This window comes from Macaca fascicularis, chromosome 2 (genome assembly GCF_037993035.2).
Source record: "Macaca fascicularis isolate 582-1 chromosome 2, T2T-MFA8v1.1".
Classification (NCBI taxonomy): domain Eukaryota; kingdom Metazoa; phylum Chordata; class Mammalia; order Primates; family Cercopithecidae; genus Macaca; species Macaca fascicularis.
In genome coordinates, this window is record NC_088376.1 from 161947501 (window position 1) to 161970251 (window position 22751).

Consider the following 22751-nt stretch of genomic DNA (forward strand, 5'->3'; position numbering starts at 1 on the left):
ATCTTCTTGATATGCTATTAGATTTGGTTAGCTAGTATTTTGTTGAGGATTTTTGCACCTACATTCATCAGGGATATCAGTCTGTAGTTTTCTTTTTTTGTTATATCCTTTCTTGGTTTTGGTATTAGGGTGATATTGGCTTCATAGAATGATTTGGGGGAGGATTCCCTCTTTCTCTATCTTTTGGAATAGTTTCAAATATTTTCAATGGGATTGGTACCAATTCTTTTTTGAATGTCTGATAGAATTCAGCTGTGAATCCATCTGGTCCTGGACTTTCTTTTGTTGACAATTTTTAAAATTACCGTTTCAATCTCACTGCTTGTTATTGGTTGGTTCAGAGTTTCTATTTCTTCTTGGTTTAATCTAGGAGGGTTGTATATTTCCAGGAATTTATCCATCTTCTCTAGGTTTTCTAGTTTGTGTGCATAAAGGTGATGATAGTAGTCTTGAATGACCTTTTGTATTTCTATTGTATTGGTTGTAATATTTCCCTTTTGTTTCTAATTGAGTTTATTTGGACCTTCTCTCTTCTTTCCTTGGTTAATCTCACTAATGTTCTGTCAATTTTGTTCATCTTTTCAAAGAACCACCTTTTGATTCATTTATCTTTTGTATTTTTTGTTTGTTTCAATTTCATTTAGTTCTGTTCTGATCTTTGCTATTTCTTTTTTTCTGCTGGGTTTGGGTTTGTTCTTGTTTCTCTAGTTCCTTGAGGTGTGACCTTAGATTGTCTATTTGTGCTCTTTCAGACTTTTTGATGTAGGCATTTAATGCTATGAACTCTCCTCTTAGCACTGCTTTTGCTGTATCCCAGAGGTTTTGATAGGTTGTGTCACTATTATCATTCAGTTCAAAGAATTTTTAAAGTTCCATCTTGATTTCATTATTGACCCAACTATCATTCAGGGGCAGATTATTTAATTTCTATGTATTTGCAGGGTTTTGAGGGTTCCTTTTGGAGTTGATTCCACTGTATGAATTTTATTCCACTGTGGTCTGAGAGAGTACTTGATATAATTTTGACTTTTAAAAATTTATTGAGACTTGTTTTGTGGCCTATCATATAGTCTATCCCGGTTAATCTTCCATGTGCTCACAAATAGAACGTATATTCTGCAGTTGTTGGGTAGAATGTTCTATAAATATCTGTTAAGTCCATTTATTCTAGGGTATAGTTTAAGTCCATTGTTTCTTTGTTGACTTTCTATCTTGATGATCTGTCTAGTGCTGTCAGTGGAGCACTGAAGTACCCCACTATTATTGTGTTGCTATCTATCTCATTTCTTAGGTCTAGTAGTAATTGTTTTATAAATTTGGGAGCTCCAGTGTTAGATGCATATAAATCTAGAATTGTGATATTTTCCTGTTGGACTAGTCCTTTTATCATTGTTTAATGTCATTTCTTGTCTTTTTAAACTATTGTTGCTTTAAAGTCTGTTTTGTCTGATATAAGAATAACTACTCCAGCTCATTTTTGGTGTCCATTTGCATGGAATGTGTTTTTCTACTCCATTACCTTAACTTTGTGTGAGTCCTTATGTATTGGGCAAGTCTCTTGAAGAGAACAGATACTTGGTTGGTGAACTGCATGTTGTGGGAATTTGGTGTCCAGATTATTTAGTCAGCCAGTAATAAGTATAGTAACTGATAGGTATTTTTTAAATCCTCTCCCTGCTCTCATACTCCACCCTCAAGTAGGCCCCAGTGTCTGTTGTTCACTTCTTTATGTCCATGTGACATAGGACCTGACAAAGATTTTGTGATGAAGATGCCAAAAGCAATTACAACAAAAACAAAAATTGACAAATGGGACCTAATCAAACTAAACAGCTTGTGCACAGCTATAAAAACTATCAACAGAGTACACAGACAACATTTTGGATAGGAGAAAATATTTGCAAATTATGCATTCAACAAAGGTTTAATACTCACAATCTATAAGAAATGTAAACAAATTTGTAACACACAAAAAACTGATTTCATTAAAGAGTAGGCAAAGGACATAAATAGACACCTTTCTAAAGAAGATATACACGCAGCCAACAAGCATCTGAAAAAAGCTCAACACCTCCAATCATTAGAGAAATGGAAATCAAAACCACAGTGAGATCCATCTCACACCAGTCAGAATGTCCATTATTACAAAGTCAAAAAATAACAGATGTTGGAGAGACTGTGGATAAAAGATAATGCTACACACTGTTGGTAAGAGTGTATATTAGTTCAGCCATTGGGGAAATCAGTATGGCAATTTCTCAAAGAACTTAAAACAAAATTATCACTCAACCCAGCAATCCCACTATTATGTATATACCCAAAGAAATATAACTTGTGGTTTACCATAAAAACACATGCGTGCATATGTTTACTGCAGCACTATCCACAATGTCAAAAACATGGAATCAATCCAAATGCCCATCAACAGTAGACTGGATTAAGAAAATGTGGTACATATACACCATGGAACACTACACAGCCATAAAAAAGAATGAAATCATGTAATCTGCAGCAACATGAATAGAGCTGGAGGCCATTATTCTAAGTTAACTAATGCAAGAAGAGATTCTTTTTAAAAGCTGTTTTGGCTACTCTAAATCCTTTGAATTTCTGTATGAACTTTAGAATCAGTTTGTCGTTCCTACAAGAACATCTGCTGGATTTTTATTGGGATCTAGCAATGAAACTACAAATCAATTTGGAGTGAACTGCCATCTTAATAAAATTGAGTTTTGTGAGACATAAACTTGGTGTAACTATTTATTTAAGTCTTCTTAACTTTTCTCAGCAATGTTTTCTGGTTTTCCATGTGTGGGTCTTTCATATCTGTTGTCTCATTTATGGCTAAGTACTTCTTATTTTTGATGATATTGTAAATGGTAATTTTAAATTTCAATTTCAGATTGTTGTATGCATATAGAAATACAATGGAATTTTGTATATTAACCTTATATCCTGCACATTGTCAAACTCACAGTGTTAGTTCTAGTAGCTGTTTTTGGCAGATTTCATTAAGTTTTCTTCATAGACAATCATGTTTTCTGTGAACAAAACTATTTACCTCCTTCTTCCTTTCCAATCTAGATAACTTTTATTTCTTATTCTTGCTTGACAACACTGTCTAAAATTTCCAGTACAATGTTAAATAGAAGTAGATGTGAGTTAAAAACTTTTTCTAGTTGGGGTAGTGGGAATGGCACTATTTCCTTTATTTGAGTGTTGGGCATTGTTTCCTTTAATCCTTTCAGATGGCTCTTTTCCTGTTCCTGGATAGCTGCATCATATGTATACGTTGATCAGCATTTTGCTCTAGGAGGAAACACTGTAGCTCTCTGAAATTCTTTTGTGAGCTGCAGATGCTTTAGTTCCTCTGGTTTCTCATCTTCATCTCCCAGCTTAAAAAGCTCAGTGGTTTCCTCCTGGGCTTCCCCTCCCTTTGCTACGTCCAGAAATTATGTTGAGATTAGTAAATGGGTATGATTGTTAGGTTTCCCATCTGTCCCATCACTTTTTTTTTCATTGTTTGATATCCTCTGTCTTAAAAACCATTGTTTTCATTTATTTTGTCTATTTTGGGGGAATGGGTGTGGGGTTTTGAGGTAGGAGGTTAAATCTGGTACCTGTTACTCTATCTTTCTATCTTGGTTGGTAGTGAGAATCTAAAGCTTTGACTATTTCTTATCTTACAAAACTTCACTTAAATGTTTCCGTGTTAGATAGGCCATTCTCTGATAACACCCTCAAAAATAGGTCCACCTTATCTCATTTTTCCCTATCATTGCATTGCCACCTTTTTTCAATTATCTATGAATTTATTTATCTGTATGTTACCTATTATAAATGAAAGGAAAAGACCATAACTGTTTCACTCATCACTGTATACTGAATGCCTAGAAAAATGTTTGACACAAGAGATGCTCAATAAAATATTATTTGAATGAATGAATTTTTCCCCATTTATTGTTCACCATAATTTTTGCTGATTTTTGTTTCTTAAAGCATTCCTTCTTTAATTTTTTTTGTTTACTTCTCCATTCCTGTCTTTCTGTTCATTTTAAAATACTTATTTGCCTTTCTTGGCTAGTTCTCTTATCATCCCCTTTTCTTTTATTTCTTCTTTATTTTTCAGATGTTTTTAGGATCTGTTATCATCCCCCTGCCCTCTGAAAAGAAAGGGATAATAGGCCCGGGACTCTCCAAAGGATCCCTTGTTGCATAACTAGAAATTAATGCACAACTAGAAATTGATGCACAAGCAATGTAGACAATCCTCTAAATTAAGCCTACTTTTCAAACTTCCCTTAATTCAAATGGCATAATATCAGTTTTTAAATAGCAAAATTTATGTGATTATCACAAGTAGAACTGTTACTAGGCAATGAGGCAGCAGCCTGAGTTTTAGCCCTAACTATTCCACAGATTGCTTATGATTCTGGAAGTTATTTAACCTCTCTGTGATGTGGGTTGGTTCATCTTTTATAATAATTATAATAACTAACATTTATAGAATCACTTTTATTAACATTAACCCAGAAAAGTTCTACAGCTCTCTAAGGGAGATAGAAATTGTGATTTTTACTTTATATATTAGAAGAAAGAAACTCAAGAGTGATTAAATGCCTTGTTTAAGATTATAAATGTATGAAGTAGCTAATAAATGGAAAAGGTAAAACAATGTAAATCTGATCAGATGTCTGCTGTTCTTTTCAAAGCGTTTTTCTGCTTCTAAAAATCATAGTCTGTAAAATATGAAAGTTTTCTCTCAACTACAAAATTTTATTATTCTATGATGTGAAAGTTTTGCAGATTGGTAATTTAAAGATTTGGGGAGGTCAGCTGCTTGGAGCCTAACCTATGGAATAAGTTGACCAGTAAAGGAGTCATTGATATAATTTCATTGATAGTGTGCAAAAAGTGAGGTGTTTTCTGATTATAAAATAAAGGACTTGGTTTCCAATGTTCCTGAAACTTTTAAAAAGACACTTAGAGATCCAAGATTATACAGTGAAAAGCCTATCGAGTACCTTTAGTGTCAGATAGGCATAAGTTTGGGTCCCACTTATTCTGTGTGACTTTGAGAGACTAATTTCATTTTTTTCAACTTCAATTTTCTCATGTGTAGAGAAATATACTAATATGTACCAATCTGCCTCAAAGGGTTATAATCACTATTAGATAATATAACACTGAGTCAAATTGACTAGCAGAGTAGAACACATAATCAATGGAACTGGGTTCTATCACCCCAAATATGAACAATGCGTATATGCTTTTCTGAAAGTTAAGAAACAATTCATGAAAAGGCTGAACAGTGTCTACTGTAATAAAGTGAGACTATAGAAATATCATCAGATTGTATTATCCAATAGTTAAACTTCAAGTCAAATTTTCATAAAATGTATTTTGAAAAGCAATTGTAGGATATACCTTTGAGTGGTTAAAGAATCAATCCCTTTTCGTAATATACAATATTGATCATTCAGAGAAGACTTTTAGGAAATCTGATTTTAAATCCTAGGGCTTGTCTGAGCCCCTGTGGAGCTCACTGGTAGAGATACAGAGGATTTCTTTAAGTCCTTCTACTTACTTGATTTTACTTCTGACTTAAAACGTTAGGTCTCTAGTTAGAAATTATGATTACTTTTGCAAAATTCTGGTGAACTCAGTACCTAGTTCTTCTCTCATTTGTCAGATTTGAAAAGTTCCCTGGTAGTTCATGTGAGAGAAAAAATGCCTGCTGCCATGCTCTGTCTATCCTACTGACATCATCATTTACTTACAGATCTTATGACTTTTGCTAGATGTAGAGAATATAAAGAATTTTAGATATGATCTTGAGATTCTTGTCATGCATTTGGAAAGGTAGAGCATAAGTATAAAAGTAAGGAGCCATACAAATGAATCCAGGCTAAATGTCAACTAAATGGTTCAAGCAAGCCTGTACTGTGTACAAACCTGGACACTGGAAGCGTTTAAATAAAGGAATTGGCACAACGGGGCTCTGATGGTGGTAGGAAAGGCTTACTATAGAAAGTAAACTTTTAGTAGGGCATTTCCAGAGAGGGAATAATATGAGTAAATCATAATGGTAGTAAGATACAAAAATTTGGCTTAAGAGGAGAATAGTGGAAAATCCATTTGAAGATGTTGATAGAAATTATACTTTAGAGGATCCTGAATGAAGGTTTTTAAAAAAAAATTCTGAAGGAAATATAAGAAATATAAGAAAATATATTATTGAGATTTCTCAGAACTTTTTAAAACTTTACATCATGGCTGATACTATTGGATCCTGATGATCTAAGAGCCCGTTTCTGCTCCTGATCTTCAGTCTCCAATTTAGCTTCTTACCATAAAATAATTACAAGTTTATTACAGAAAAATCAGAATATATTGTAAAGCTAAAAGAAGTCTATAAAATCCACAAAGTGTTGTTCCAGAAACTTTTCTGTCTCTACACACACACACACACACACACACACACACACACACACACACAATGTAGGAGATCCTACCTTCAGAAGGCTAAACTGGGATTCTGAAGTCCGAATATGTGTATTAAACCATGCTGAGACTATTTACAGAAAAGTTTTGGCTGAAATCCTTTATGTGGTGCAGAGGATGGGTGTGAAAAAATGGCACAGAGCAGGAATCAGCAAATTTTTAATGTAAAGAATAGGACAGTAAACATTTCAGGCCTTGTGGCCATATAGTTTCTGCTGCAGCTACTCAACTCTGCCATTGTAGTGTGAAAGCACTGAAGGACAATATATAAATGAATAATTGTGACTATGTCCCAATAAAACTTTATTACAGAAACTGAAATTTCATACAATTTTCAGATGTCAAGAAATATCATAGTTATCATAGTATCAAATAAGCTTCTGTTTTAGGAGCAGCAGAAGCCAACATAGATACCAATATTCTCACACATGGCAACAGGAACAGAGAGAGTGGGAAGAATTCCTAAAAGGGGGTGCTCTGCTAGAGTAGAAAACTAGAGAATATTTATGAGCAAAAATTACTCAACTTCTGGACACTCCCAGGAACATTTTGAGGATTTCACAGAGACTGACTTATGTAAGCTAAGGGCATAAACCAGTTAAGTTTTAGGTTATGTTACTGATAAGATTCCATTAGTATCTATGAACTGGTGAGGTCTGAAGAAATTCAGGTTACAAACAACATATATGTGTGAGTGTGTGTATAAAATGTATATGTTACACAACTCTAAGGCCATTTTTTTACATATTGTAAAGCAGCCTGCTTTTTAACAGAATATATTAACATATGATAAACTTTTTTTTATGTCAATAAATATTTACCCATAACATCACTAGTGTCATCTGTACCTCCAGTCACACACACTCTCACTCTTCATCCTTTCTATACCAGTTTTTATAATTGCTTACTCTAGACAACTTCGGATCTGTGTTTGCTACCATGGTAAATGTTGATCTTATTTACTCATTTACTTTTTACCTTAATTATCCTACTTTATAATGTTTGGGTGCCTTAAATCACCATAGAAATATGTGTTTGTATATTTTAATAAAAATAATCAGAAATCAGGAATACTTCGTTATCTTCAAGGGATATAATTATTTAAAAGAAGCAAATGGTTAGTCCCTGGTTAGAATAGTACTATAAAATGGCCAAAGCATAAGGCTGCCAAAATAAGAAAGCATTGACTTATTACTGATACTGGTATCAGTAATAAGTTTTATTATTTACAGGGCATCATAGCTCTTCTTTCTCAAAATAAAAGACAGTGACTGTTGGAATAGCAGGACATGGTCTGCATGGTTTGAAATAAACACAAAAACAATGGGTATGATTGAATGGGTACAGGACAATAATGGATTGAAATATTTCTATAATAATTTTTATGAAAATTATCAGGTTGCACACCATAACAAAACAAAAATTTGCATGCATGCTGAACGTGTTTTAAGAAACACATTACTGGGCCGGGCGCGGTGGCTCAAGCCTGTAATCCCAGCACTTTGGGAGGCCGAGACGGGCGGATCACGAGGTCAGGAGATCGAGACCATCCTGGTTAACATGGTGAAACCCCGTCTCTACTAAAAAAAAAATACAAAAAACTAGCCGGGCGAGGTGGCGGACGCCTGTAGTCCCAGCTACTCGGGAGGCTGAGGCAGGAGAATGGCGTGAACCCGGGAGGCGGAGCTTGCAGTGAGCTGAGATCCGGCCACTGCACTCCAGCCTGGGTGACAGCGCGAGACTCCATCTCAAAAAAAAAAAAAAAAAAAAAAAGAAACACATTACTGAGCACTGATGTATGGATTTAACTCAAGCATTATGACTTAAAAAGGCTATTTGCCTAACCTTTATATAACTTACTCTGATAGGAAGTACGGATCCGTTTCGTTAAATCAGGATAAAAGTTAGACAGGCCACGCATGCAAAAGTTGTCTTTGGAACATGCCAGAACACCAGCATCAGCAGCAGGCAGAAGAAAGAGAAAAAAAGTCTAAAGTGAAAGGAAGTGATATCATACCAGAATCTAGAACAGCCAAGATGAAGAAATTGCAGCAAGATTAGGTAATTAAATTAGAGAGGAGATATTAATAAAATAAATCAATTATAAAGTAAGAGGTGATAGATGAATGATGAGAATGTGGTAATAATTTTAATCTTTATTTAAATATTTAATATAAAAATATTTATAAATATTTATATCTTATTTAAATGTCTTATAAAAGTAGATGGCATATTTTCCTTACATGTTTTTACAAAATACAATTATTTGGCTTGTAACTAATATGTATAAATTATTTCACTAATATAAAAATGATTGTCTTTAATCCTTCCACAATTAAAAAGAAAGCTAAAGATTTCAGTCTTTAATATTTCATTGTTATAATATAAAGTGAGTTCTGATTTTGTTATCTTGTACACTAAACACAAACTGAGTTTATAACTTCACAGATTTTCCTGATTTTAAAGTCATCAATGTTCTAAGCTCTAGTAGTAACTGTTAAGGTTCAAGCAGTTTAATTTAAATTAAATAACAATTGCATTACCTTTGTCAAAATATATACTTTTTTTGCCCCACTGTGTATATCCAGCAAGTGATTTAGATGTTATCATAGGATTCACAGCTTTTCTGATTATATTGGTGCTTTTAGCATTGCAAACTGAACACCTGAAACATGGTTATTGTGACTGAGGAACTAAATTTTTAATTATAAATAGCCTACTGCCCCCAACACCTTTCTACCCTAAAGTCCATCAACTTCAAACTTGTCTTTCCCAATCATGAGGAAACCTTATGTTATGTGAATGTACAATTGCTTTTTATTTTGTCTTCCTTTCAAAATCTGGTAGTGATAGAGGCAAAATCTCTAGAATTTGAAATTCCTAGCTCTCCTAAAATATTGCTAAAATTTGAGATTCCTCACTAAAAACCCTTGGTTTCTGAAAGAGAAATTTTGCGCCCCTCAAAAAGGTCTAAACTGGTAATTTGGAAATGATTGAGTTTTGCAAAAGAAAGGATAACAAGAAGAGTTTCAGTATAACAATTTTCATTAGTCCAAAAAGGAAATTCATTTATTATCACATTTGGATGTTAAATTTGACATGCCTGCTATTTGGAAAATAACACCTACCATCATATACCCTTTTTATTTTTTATTATAAAATATTTTCCTATGGTTATATTTAGTAATGTAATCAATATTCAATATATTATTTTAAATAATATATGTAGAAATTTTATTTTACTTATTTAAAAAATTTTAAAAGTTATTATTATTATTATTGTTATTATTAGAGATGGGGTCACACTGTGTTACCTAGACTGGTCTTGAATTCCTGGCCTCAAGAAATCCTCTCACCTCAGCCTTCCAAAGTACTGGAATTACAGGCATGAGCCACCATATCTGGCCCAAAGTAGAAGATTTTAAAGGATTGTCTAAAATAACACTTAATATTATAGAAGCATTTTCATCTCAACCTTTTGGCCTAATTTTTTTTTTTTTTACCAACCAGACTGTCAACGGACAGAAAATATGCAAAACTTTGGCAGTGTTTCCAAAGCCAACTATTTGGATATATACTAAAATTTCAGTAAAACTTTGGATAATTGGCATATCAAAGTTTGGCATTAAATCCTAATTAACCTTAAGTTTATTTTCTTTTACAGTTAAATACATCAATTTGTTGATCCTGCCAAAAAAAAAATGCCATCTGTCATAGTACTTTAAAAATTTTAATGAAAAATGTTTACTGAATCGTGAAAATACCTCCAGGAAGGTCATCATCCAACAAGGAAAGGTGTCAGCTACACTATGGAATTAATTAAAAAAATTAAAAGTAGTGAATGACCTAAAACTATCTTTTTAAAGGGGCTAGATATTTTAGAAGTCAACCTGTTTAACACAACCATTGCAAGCAGTTTTTTCAACTACAGAGCCCTAATTTTCATAGCATTTTTACATTTAATAGCTTCTTATTTTCTGTATTTTTAGGAATTAAACCTAAGAAACCAATTTATTTTGCTTACGTGATTTTGTAAATTATGTTGATTTTATTTTGCCATGCATTAGAATAGTATCACAGAAGAAAGACAAGAAATCTAAAAGTAAGAACATAGATGAACAAATCAAGTTCATAACTCATCTTGTTTTATCTCCTACCTGCAATGAACTGTTTGTTTTTTCGAGGAGACCGTGGTTGTCTCTGGTATAAGTCACTTGATCTATATAGGTCAATGGTCCCCATGCTTAACAGTACTGTCTTCTGTATAAAATCCACCACAGCCAACCCATTGCAGTTCCCAAATGCAACTCTAAGAGAGAGAGAGAAAAAAATGCAACTAGAATGTATCACAACAAGCATGATTATTTTTATCTTCAAATCGATCATAGGATTATTGAAAAGTAATGTCTTAGGGTTGGGGAAGTTGGGCAGTGATTTGTGTAAAGTCAAGAAGGATGCCTTGCCTTTCTGACGGATAAACTGCCTTCATATAATAGGCATACAATTTACTCCAAAAAAAGGATGATTGGCAATTATATTTTGCCAGCAGTTTTATCGTGTAAGTCATGATTACCCAATCCGCTCTTTAACTAGACCTTATGTTTTCACAGAAGAATCACACAAAACCTTTTTGCTATGCAAGGGGGAGAGGTCAAGAAATGTCACTAGCTAAAGATGCTTACATATGTAATTAGATGCCTTTTTCAAATAAAATTATAATTACTAGACTCCGAATTAATTATCTTTTGAAAAAGAGAAAAATAAAAATTAATTTCATATATCAAAGGCATTGACGAAATGAGGAGATATAAAAAGTTAAATTTTCTTACTTTTGTGCTCTTTATTTTGTGCCCCTTTCAAAAGATAAAGACCATTTGATTAATTACTTAACTAAATCTCCTGAGAAATTTAAAAAAGACAGCTCTTCTAAGTAGGCATTTTGATTGTCTTAACCATTAGGCATACATTAACTCTCATTTTTCTCCATTTACAATATGTCCTCTAGCTTAACAATTCTGTCTGTATTTTTGCTTTGTAAATTAAATAAACACTAGTTATATGAATGTTGTTTTGCTTGTTTTATATACATTCCATGTTGTATTATTATTTAGATTGAATCATGTTTACAAACCATCTGCTTATTCTTAAAATGGTTTTTTCCACTACATCACACAAGTTAAAACACAACAAAAACAACACTTCTACCTATACTAGATGTTTTGCTAATTCACATAGAGCTCTACATCTTCCAGTAAGACAAACTTTGGAAAGTTAAAAAAAATATTGTTATACTGGTCAGATCTGGGTTTAATTCTCATCTCTATCACTTATAGGATACGTGACTTTGAGAAAAATTAATGAATCTTGCTTGGCCTTAGCTTCTTTATAGTGATAATTACACTTCTATATTTATCTGGTTCACAGAGCTTTTATGAGTACCAAGTCAGAAAATTATTTTTAAAGTATGTTGAAATTTTTCCATGCAAAAAGAATTGATCTTAATATTATAAGTAAATGCAATATTATACATGTTACCAGTTATAACAAGTTAGTATCTTTAAACTTTTTATGTTAAAATATAGCAAATTACTTCTGCTTACAGACATGACAGAGTTTCTAAATGCAATAATGACTGAAAAAATGTAGGCAACTAGGATGCATGACCTTCTATATACCATAAATAATTATTTTTGTATTGGAATTAAAAATAAAAATACTGAGAAGTTATAGCTTAGGGCTGGAGAAATCAGGCAGTAGTTGTCAGAAAGTCGGAAAAGAGACTAGATTTAACCTCCTATTTTAAATTACTAGAAAATTGGACAAAAACATATTAAACAACAGTTTTCACATATTGGTCAACAGGCAACATAGAAGAAGATGAGAGAAGGATAGCAACCAAGGTAATACATTTCACAAATGTTCTGTGTTAGTGACTGAAGATAGTTTCCAGGCTTGGGTACAGGAAACTAGAACTCATAGAGAGGTTGATGGTCTCATCTAGTTGAGGAGGTCGAGATGAGAGACTGAGGCTGCAAAAATAGCTAGAACTAATAAGGCAAAATAAACTGCACAGGGACAGAATACCAGAGATTTGCAGACAGATATCCTTGAGACTTTGGCTGTATACTAATCTGTGCATCCAGTGTAGAAGCTACTCAGGGCCTATAAAAGAGCTACCAAAAAGATAAGGCAGAACAATTCCCAGAGCTCACAAAAGGCTAAGAATATTTTATGTTACTACCAACGAAACTGCAGAGATCTAATACATGGAACATCAGATCTAGGAGCGTCACTTCAGTAGTGAGATAAATTAGCTACAGATTCCAAGTAACTTAATTTCGTTCCAGGAAAAAATTGAACACTACTGAAAAAAGGCAAAAATACCACCAAAAATGTAAAATTCACAATATCCAGTATATAAAAAGTAGCAGGCATATAAAGAATCAGGAAAATATGATAACCAGAGGAAAAAATAACTCAATAGAAACATATCCAGAAATGAAAGAGATGATAAAACTAGCAGATGAAAAATATTGAACGTGCCTTTAAAAGAATATTACAGATAATCAAGAAGGTTGAGGAAAACATGAATGTGACCAAGGAAGGAATGGAAGACATAAAAAAGCCTCAGAGAGATAAATGTATATGAAATTTAAACATTATCCACACATTAGACATTACACTAGAAAAGAATAGAGAATGCTATCCTCTGAATGTTTGTGTTTTCCCAAAATTAATATGTTAAAACTTAACCCCCAAGGTGATTGTATTAAGAGGTGGGAACTTTGGAAGGTGACTAAGTCATGAAAATGGAGCTCTCATGGATAAAATTAGGGCCCTTATGAAAGAGGCCCTAGAGAGCTGCCTCACCCCTTCCATTATGTGATGATGAATTTAGAAGGTACTATCTATAAGGAACAGCTTCTCAGCAGACATCAGATCTACTGGTGCCTTGATATTAGACTTCTCAGCCTTCAGAACTGTGAGAAATAAATTTCTGTTGTTTATAAGCTACCCAATTTATAGTATTTTTGTTTACAACATCCCAGACTAAGTGAACCTGAAGAAATAATAGAAATTAGCTAAAATGAAATGAGATTTTAAAAAACAAAACTCCATAATTAGAGTTTCATAAAAGAAGAAGAACAGAAAACATATTTGAAAAAATGATAGCCAATTTAGATAAATGATAGACAAAATTTGAAGACAGTAATAAGCCTGCAGATAATAGAAACTTAAAGATCCCAAGCAGAATAAGAATGAAGAAAAATAAAAAGGCATCATAATCATATTGCTGAAGACAACTAATAATGAAAAGAAAATGTTAAAAGCTGGCAGATAAAAAAGCATATTTCTTACATGTAAAAATTAAAATGATGAAATCATTTTAAAAAATTAAATGAAATTATACAAACCAAAAGATAATGGAGTGGCATCTTTACAGTAAGAAATAAAAATAATGTCAACCTAAAATTGTATACCCAGCAAATATATCTTTCAAGTGGTGGAAAAAGAATTTTTGCAAAAAAACAAAAGCTGAAGGAATTCATCACTCACATAAATGGATTACAAAAATAATAAGGGAAGTCTTAGAAAAAAATGATTCCAGATGGAAATATGGATCTCCACTATATAATGAAGAGCAACAAAAATGTTAAATATGAAAAGTAATATTAAAGACTTTTCTCATTTCTTTAAAGGATAATTGACTAAAGCAAAATCAATAACAATGTATTGTGGGGTTTATAACACATGGAAGTAAATTTATGACAATAATGCAAAAAACAGGAGGATAAATAGAAGTATGCTGTTGTAAAGTTATTAAAAATATGAAAAGTGGTATCACTCCATTTATTTAACTACTTATTTGATAATTCAAAGATACATATTATAAGCCTGAGAGCAAACAAAAAAAACTAGAAGTATACCTAATAAATCAATAATGAAAATAAAATGGAATCATTAAAAGACATGCAATCTTTCCCTGAGAAGAAGGCAGAGAAAAGAAGCGAAAAAAAAAGGGTGGGGGGCAGGGGGACAAATAGAAAAACAAACTGGAAAATGTTTGGCTTAAACCCAGTCATGTAGATAAGCATATTAATGTAAATGATTGAAATACTCTAATTATGGGCAGAGATTGCCTGAGTGGATAAAAAGACCCAATTATATGGTGCCTACAACAAATCCACTTTAAATATAAACCAAAATGATGGAAAATATTTACAATGAAAACACTAATTTAAAAAATGCTGAAATGACTATACTAATATAGACAAAGTATATTTCAGAACAAGGAAATTTTGAGAGACATATAGGGAGAATGATTAAGGAATCAGTTTATTAAGAAGATATAGCAATCCTAAATGTGGATTCATCTTATGATAAAGCTTTGAAATTCATGAAGGAAAACCAATAGAACTGAAAGGGAAAATAGACAAATCCACAATTAAGGTGGAGTATACAAACATTCCTCTTTTAATAACTGACAGAATAATCAGAGAAAACAAATCAGTAAGGATACAGAAGTTGTGAGCAACACTATGAACCTCCTTCACAGAACTAAAATTTATGGAACTCTTGAATCAACATTCATAGTGGCATTGCAATTATGAAATACATAGGAATAAATTTAACAGCAAATGTGGAAAATCTGTACATTAAAAATTATAATTATTGTTGAGAGAAATTAAAGAAGACTTAAATAAATTGAAAGATGTACCTTGCTTAATGGTTAGTAAAGTCCCCAAATTGATCTACAAATTCACAGCAATTTCAAACAAAATCCCAGCAGACTTCTTTTTTACTTGAGAAACTTAAAACATGATTGTAAAAAATATAGAAAAATATAATAGACCTAGAACAGCCCAAATTGTTCTGAAAAATAAGGAAGTTTTAGGATACAGACTATATAATCTTAAGACTTAATTAAAAGTATTGGAATCAAGACAGGTTGGTATTGGTGACCTAGATATCTAGACAGACCTAGATATTGGTGGAACAGATGAGTACCTGGGAATAAACTCACACATACATGGTCAAATAATAATTGACAAAAGTGCTAAGAAACATATATAGTCTTCAACAAATGATGATGAAGCCATTGTGTATTCATAAGTAAATAATTGACTGCTCTCTTACCTTGGGTTATAAGTCAGGGCTTTTACCTACTTTCACTGGGGCTTCAGACTACTGCTCTGCATCCTGCTCCTACTGTGACCTGACAGGCCTCTGATGCACCCTGTTGTCACTGGACCCATGTTACTGCTATGTTCCATGCTATTACTATGTCTCATCACTCCTGGGACCAAGTCATTATGGCATGCCCCAAAAATGACACAGGTTCTTACTCTGTGGGCAATCTGTGTATGCCCAGGCCTCAGAGATTGGTGTCAATGCCAAAGGAAAAAATGCACCTATGCCCCAGGCACCACCTCAGTTACATGTGCCTCTGACCACAGAGCCCTGGCTTCATGGCTGCTCTGAGCACCTGCACCCAGAACCGGCACTGCTGACAGTGCACCAGTGCCCAGGATCCCAACACCACCACAGCTGCATGTGTGCCAGCACATCAGACTTGGTGCCAAGAGAAATCACTTTGGCTAAGAACTTCCCTATGTGAGATAAAAGTTGAATAGGAGAAACTCAGTAGCTTTCAATACAGAGGACCTTAACAGCCTTAACCACTATAGTTACTACAGACATCTGGAGATTTGGCTTCTGCCATGGATACCTGCAATATTTACCAACACTGACTTCAACTGATTAAACTGCACTGAGATCATACCACTGTGTCTTTCTTAAAACAGGAGATGTTGCACCCCATCCAGCTGGTGCCTTGTAGCCATTCACAGCTGAAAGTATTTCCCCACTGTATCTACTTCAAAAAGACCAGATCAGGTGACTTGCTGCCTCAAATATACAAACATCAAAGCAAGTTCACTTAAAACACAAAAAAGCAGGGAATGATAACACTAGAAAAGGAACACAATAGCTATCCAGGAACTGACCTCAACAAAATGGAGATCTTTAGTTATCTGAAAAATGATTCAAAATACTTATTTTTGAAATTCAAAACAATTATTTTTAATTCTTTTAAGGAAGTTCAAACTCGGCAAGACACAAAAGTAAACAGACAACTCAAGAAACAAAGGAAAATAATACATGAATAAAATTTAAAGTTCAACAAAAAGATATAAATAACAAAAAGAACCAAATAGAAACTCTGAAGCTAAAAAAATAATGAATAAAAGAAAAAAATGCAATAGAGAGCTCTAATAGCCAACTTGATCATGCAGAAGAAAGAATCTGAAAACTTGAAGACAGATCTTTTGAAATTATACTATCAGAGTAGAAAAAAATAGATAAGAATAGAAAAGAGGAAAGAAACCCTATAGAACACTGAAAATAACAAAAACCAGAAAAGAAACCCCATGGAACACTATCAAGAGAACCAATAGTCACATTATGGAAGATTCAGAGGAACAGAGAGAAAGGGACAGAGAGTGCATTTAAAGAAATAATGGTTGAAAACTTTGATAACCTTGAAAGAAATACACATATTCAGATTTATGAAGTTCAAAGGTTCCCAAACAGATTTAATCCAAAAGACAGCTTCACACAGACACATTATAATCAAACTGCCAAACAAAAAAAAAAAAAAAATGAAAGCAGTAAGAGAATAGTAACTTGTTATATACAAGGGAATATTCATAGTGCTAACAGAAGACTCCTCAGCAGAAACCATACAGCACCAGAGAATGGGATGATTTATTCAAAGTGTAAAAAGAAAAAAAAAAACTGCCAGCCAACAATACTGTATCTAGCAAAATTGTTCTTCAGAAATGAAGGAGAGATACTTTCACAGACAAACAAAAGCAATGATGAAGTTCATCACCACTACACCTGTCTTACAAGAAATGCTAAGGGGATCTAATTATGCTAAAATGGAAGGGTGTTAATTAGTAACATGAAATCATATAAAAACAAAATATACATGTAAATTTAAATTTATAGTTAAATTCACAATATTGTAGTACTGAAATGATGGTGTATAAAACAACTTTAAGTATAGTATAAAGGTTAAAAGACAAAAGTATTAAAAATAACTATAGGTATAATATTTTGTTATTTTGTTAATAAACTCACAATGTAAAATATATAAAAATATAGAATGTGTGCTGGAGGAGAGGGACAGGCAAAATGGTAGAGAGTTTGAATGAAATTGGAGTTGAGTTGTTATTATTTCTAAATAGACTGTTATTAAGTATAAGATGTTCCACATAAGGCTCATGGTAGCTGCAAAACAGAAACATAGTAGATATATGTGAGATAAAGAGAAAAGAATCAAAGCATATCACTACAGAAAATCAACAAAGCACAAAGGAACACAGCAAGAGAGAAAGAAAGGACAAAGAATCCATTAAAAATAACCAGAAAATAAAAATGGCATGGTAAATTTGTACCTACTAATCATTACTTTAAGTGTAAATGGTTTAAATTCTCCAAACAAAAGGAAGAGTGGCTGAATGGATTAAAAATTAAGATCCAACTATATGCTGCCTACAAGAGACTAACCATAGCCTTACACATAGGCTGAAAGTGAAGGGATGAAAATGAATTTCTATAAAAATCGAAGCTGAAATAGAGCAGAAGTAGCTTAATTATATCAGAAAAGAATAGACTTTAAGTTAAAAACTGTCACAAGAGAAAGAAGATCATTATATAACGATAAAGAAGTCAATTCATCAAGAAGATATAACAACTATGAATACATATGTGCTCAATATGAGAACACCTAAATATGTAAAGCAAATATTAACAGAACTGAAGGGAGACACAAACAGCAATTCAATAAAAGTAGGGCATTTCAACACTCTCACTTTCAACAATAGATACATTATCTAGACAAAAAAATCAATAAAGAAAATTGGACCTGAACTATATGTTAGTGCAGATGGATCTAACGGACAAATACAGAACATTCCATTCACCAGCAGAAGAATATACATTCTTCTCCAGCACATGTGAGGCATTCTTCAGAACAGATAACATGTTAGACCAAGTCTTAGCTGATTGAAATCATATCAAGTACCCTTCCTGATCACAATAGTATAAAACTAGAAATCAATAACAGGAAGAAAATTTTAAAATGCACAAATATCTCCTGCTCAACCATAGTAAGATGTGCTTGCTTCCCCTTCACCTTCCACCATGATTGTAAGTTTCCTGAGGCCTCTCAGCTATGCTTCCGGCACAGCCTGCAGAACTGTGAGTAAATTAAACCTCTTTTCTTTATAAATTACCCAATCTCAGATATTTCTTTATAGTAGTGTGAGAATGGACTTACACAGTTTTAATTGATGCAGTAAAAGGATTTGACTGAATTCACAAGCCATTCATGATAAAAAGATTTCTCAGAAGAATCCAAAGCAAGAAATATAAAAGAATAAATTGATAAGCTACTTCAAAATTATAACCTCTATACATCCTTCAAAATTGTATCTCATATATATCAAAAAGTGTTCAATGTTTATGTTTTTTCTTAGCTCTGTATACTGATAGGGGCTAGAAGCAATGACAACAGTAGAAATGAGCATCTATTGTGCACAGATACTGTTTTCTAAATAACATTCTCCAATAAAAGAAGACTAAGATAGCTGATTCCAGGGGTAGACTAAAGAATATACAAGATACACATGGAACATCACATTGTACTGGAAAATAGCAAACTGCTGAAAAACGATGGGAACATATCAAAAGGACATAGAAGCTATTTTGATGGGGCTCCATATGGTCAAATCTGGAAGAATTAGAGCATCACAGGCACAAATGATAGTAACAGATCTTAACTCAGTGAATAAAATGCAAATCCACGATTTCATACTTATATAGTAAACAAGTAAATAAATGTTTATCTAGGATAGGGAGTCATGCTCTTTTAATAGTATAATCTAGCTTAGAAATATAGAAGGGATAACAGAGAATAACCAATGGATGCTAAAAGTAATGGGTGAAAGTTTGATGAGTAAGAAGTTTACAAACTTTCAAGTATCTCCCCATAAACTATTATCTATGAAGGGAAACAGCAACTTTATAGTGGAGAAACCTGGTAGATACGACCTTAACAAGAAATCAAAATTAGTACCACTAAAATTAGGACAATCCATGATCGTGTACCTTCTGATAAGATAAACTTAGAAGACATTACCTTGTTTCTGTGGTATTCCTGCCAAAATGCTTAATTTACTCTCATCATGAGGAAATATCAGACAAACTCAGCTGATGTACAGTTAACAATATAATTGGCTGTACTCTAAAAATATGAAGGTTAAAAACTAAATGCTGGGCCAGGCACAGTAGCTCACGCCTGTAATCTCAGCACTCTGGGAGGCCTAGGTGGGCGGATCACATGAGGTCAGGAGTTCAAGGCCAGCCTGGTCAATGTGGCAAAACACCATCTCTGCTAAAAATACAAAAATTAGCTGGGTGTGGTGGTGCATCCCAGTAATCCTAGCTACTCAGGAGGCTGAGGCAGGAGAATTGCTTGAACCCAGGAGGCGAAATCTGCAGTTAGCTGAGATCATGCCACTGCACTCCAGCCTGGGCAACAGAGCAAGACTCCATCTAAAAAAAATGTGGAAGAACTGCCCCCGATTAAAGGAGATTAAGAAAAAATGAAAACTAAAAGCAATGCAAGATCCTGGATTTGATTCTCTTCTGGGAATAGACAATATAAATGACATTACTGGGACATATCTAGAAACTTAATATGGTATGTGAAGTAGAAAATAGTCCTGAATCAATGTTGAATTTCTTTATTTTAATAAATACACTATGCTTATGATGTAAAAAAAAAGTTCTTCTTCTTAGGAAACATACACTGAAAGAGTAAGACCAATTTTCAGTTCTTAAATTTGTTATATTATTTTTCCAAGTTCAGAGCAAAACCCTCAGTCACTCATATTTTACCAAAAGTCCAATATCACAACATATCCAAAGGGGAACAAGACTGGATTTCAGAGGTTCTTATAAGAATTCTATTCCAGCAAAAAATTCTTAAACTGAAATGTGAGATATGCAATTTACCTCTAAAACATAGACTCAAATGGCAAGTAATACAACTTAAGCTCTAAGGATCTCACAGGCTAATATAAACAAACTGGCTCAATTAATCCTAAATAATAATGTACAACAGGTCACACTGCAATTGGTAGACCATTCTCCATTAGCCCTTCACTGTACTGCACAGTCCTTTTAGTGAAGGCATTTATAGTTAAGTATGTTTGTATAAAGAGACATCCCAGTATAGTAAAGCTTAGGGGCATCTCCCTACTTTGAGACATTTCAGGGTAGTAGAGATAAAAAAAAAAAAACCTCTCCTCTTCCCCAGAGAATATTTGCTTATGTTCCAGAGTAAAGATAAATGGGCAGTTCACCAGCAGACCTACATAAGATGTGAGTCTTTAAAACTTGGAGTTCCTCTTTTATTATGCACCCAGGTGCACATGCAAGTACCATCTGCCATTCACCATGTTCCCCTGTGGGCTCAGGGAACTGATGCAAGATCTTGCACTAAACTGCTGTGTTTGCTGTCACTAATAAACTGTCTGTGTTCTGACCAAGAGGACTATTTTCTGTCTATATATATATATAATACTGTCACAGACAAATTTACTATTTTCCAAGAGGGAAACAACTTAGACCCTTCACAGTTTCTGACTTAACATTTGCCCCTTGATATGTTCTTCAAAAGAGTAAACAATAGTGAATGGAATAGTAAGGTTACTGAGTTAACTAAAGCTGACGACATTAATCTTTGAAAATTATTTTCCTGGTTAGAGTTAGGCCAACCAGGATTTTGAACATCAAGTGGTTTCCAAATATTTCTTATAATAATCATGATTGTCTTATGCTTTTTTCCTCCCTTAATGTCTAACGTCCAGATATTTAAATGCTGCTACATAGGCATTGCCATACAACTAATACTGTGTTCTATAAAGAGACTGAGGCCCTCATGGTCAGTCAGTTCGGGGGCTGAGTTTGACCAAAAGGGTGAAATTGAGAAATTATAACAAGAAGAATGATAAAGACCTGGCGTAATTCAGATGGACATACTACTAAATGATAATGACATAAATAATACAGAAAATGTCTTCCATATATGTGTGACAAACTGAACAGCTAAAGCCTTTTGGAAAACCTAGAAATAAATAAGTTTAGTTGACGATTCAGACAGCTGCCCAAAAGCAAATACCCTGACTGGTCTTTTGGCTGGTTGCTAACTCACTAGCATCTCACAATGAAAAAAAATAGAAAATTCATTGTTTAGAAAGTGGCCGTGGTTTTTCTCTCTCTGCTTTTCCCTTTTTATTATATACAAATGCTTTGTTTGCATTCATTAGATGAAATCAATCTATTATTGGTTTAATGTGTATTCAAGTAAATAATATGGTAATCATTAATATATATCTTTCAGTTATTCTTTTTTTTAATTATTCTTTAAGTTCTGGGATACATGTACAGAAGATGCAGGTTTGTTAAATAGGTATACATGTGCCATGGGGGTTTGCTGCACCCATCAACCCATTATCTACATTAGGTATTTCTCCTAATGCTATCTCTCCCCTAACACCCCACCCCCGACAGGCCCAGTATGTGATGTTCTCCTCCCTGTGTCCATGTGTTCTCATTGTTCACCTCCCGCTTATGAGTGGGAACATGTGGTGTTTGGTTTTCTGTTCCTGTGTTAGTTTGCTGAGAATGGTTTCCAGCTTCATCCATGTCCCTGCAAAGGACATGAACTCATACCTTTTCATGGCTGCATAGTATTCCATGTGTATATGTGCCATATTTTCTTTATCCAGTCTATCATTGTTGGGTATTTCGGTTGGTTCCAAGTCTTTGCTATTGTGAACAGTGCTGCAATAAACATATGTGTGCATGTGTCTTTATAGAAGAATGATTTATAATCCTTTGGGTATATATCCAGTAATGGGATTGCTGGGTCAAATAATATTTCTGGTTTGAGATCCTTGAGGAATCACCACACTGTCTTACACAATGGTTGAACTAATTTATACTGCCACCAACAGTGTAAAAGCATTCCTATTTCTCCACATCCTCTCCAGCATCTATTGTTTCCTGACTTTTTAATAATCACAATTTGTGATTCTAAAATCACAAAGATAATATCTCATTGTGATTTTAATTTGGACTTCTTTAATGACCAGTGATGATGAGCTTTTTTT

The 22751-nt window shown here is 33.5% G+C and overlaps 1 protein-coding gene across 6 annotated transcripts in view; it reads right to left on the minus strand.

The window, feature by feature from the left end:
* STXBP5L (syntaxin binding protein 5L) overlaps positions 1–22751 on the minus strand; it is a 478212-nt gene that overhangs the window by 117425 nt on the left and 338036 nt on the right. For 3 of the 6 annotated variants that reach the window (XM_005548040.4, XM_074033374.1, XM_045385488.3), the window contains 2 exons: positions 10662–10813; positions 8365–8436 (listed from right to left, as the gene is read on the minus strand). In XM_005548040.4, the coding sequence (XP_005548097.1) occupies positions 8365–8436; positions 10662–10813 (224 nt within the window). The remainder of the gene's footprint in view (positions 1–8364; positions 8437–10661; positions 10814–22751) is intronic. The other 3 variants (XM_005548039.4, XM_074033375.1, XM_074033373.1) reach the window with 1 other exon arrangement.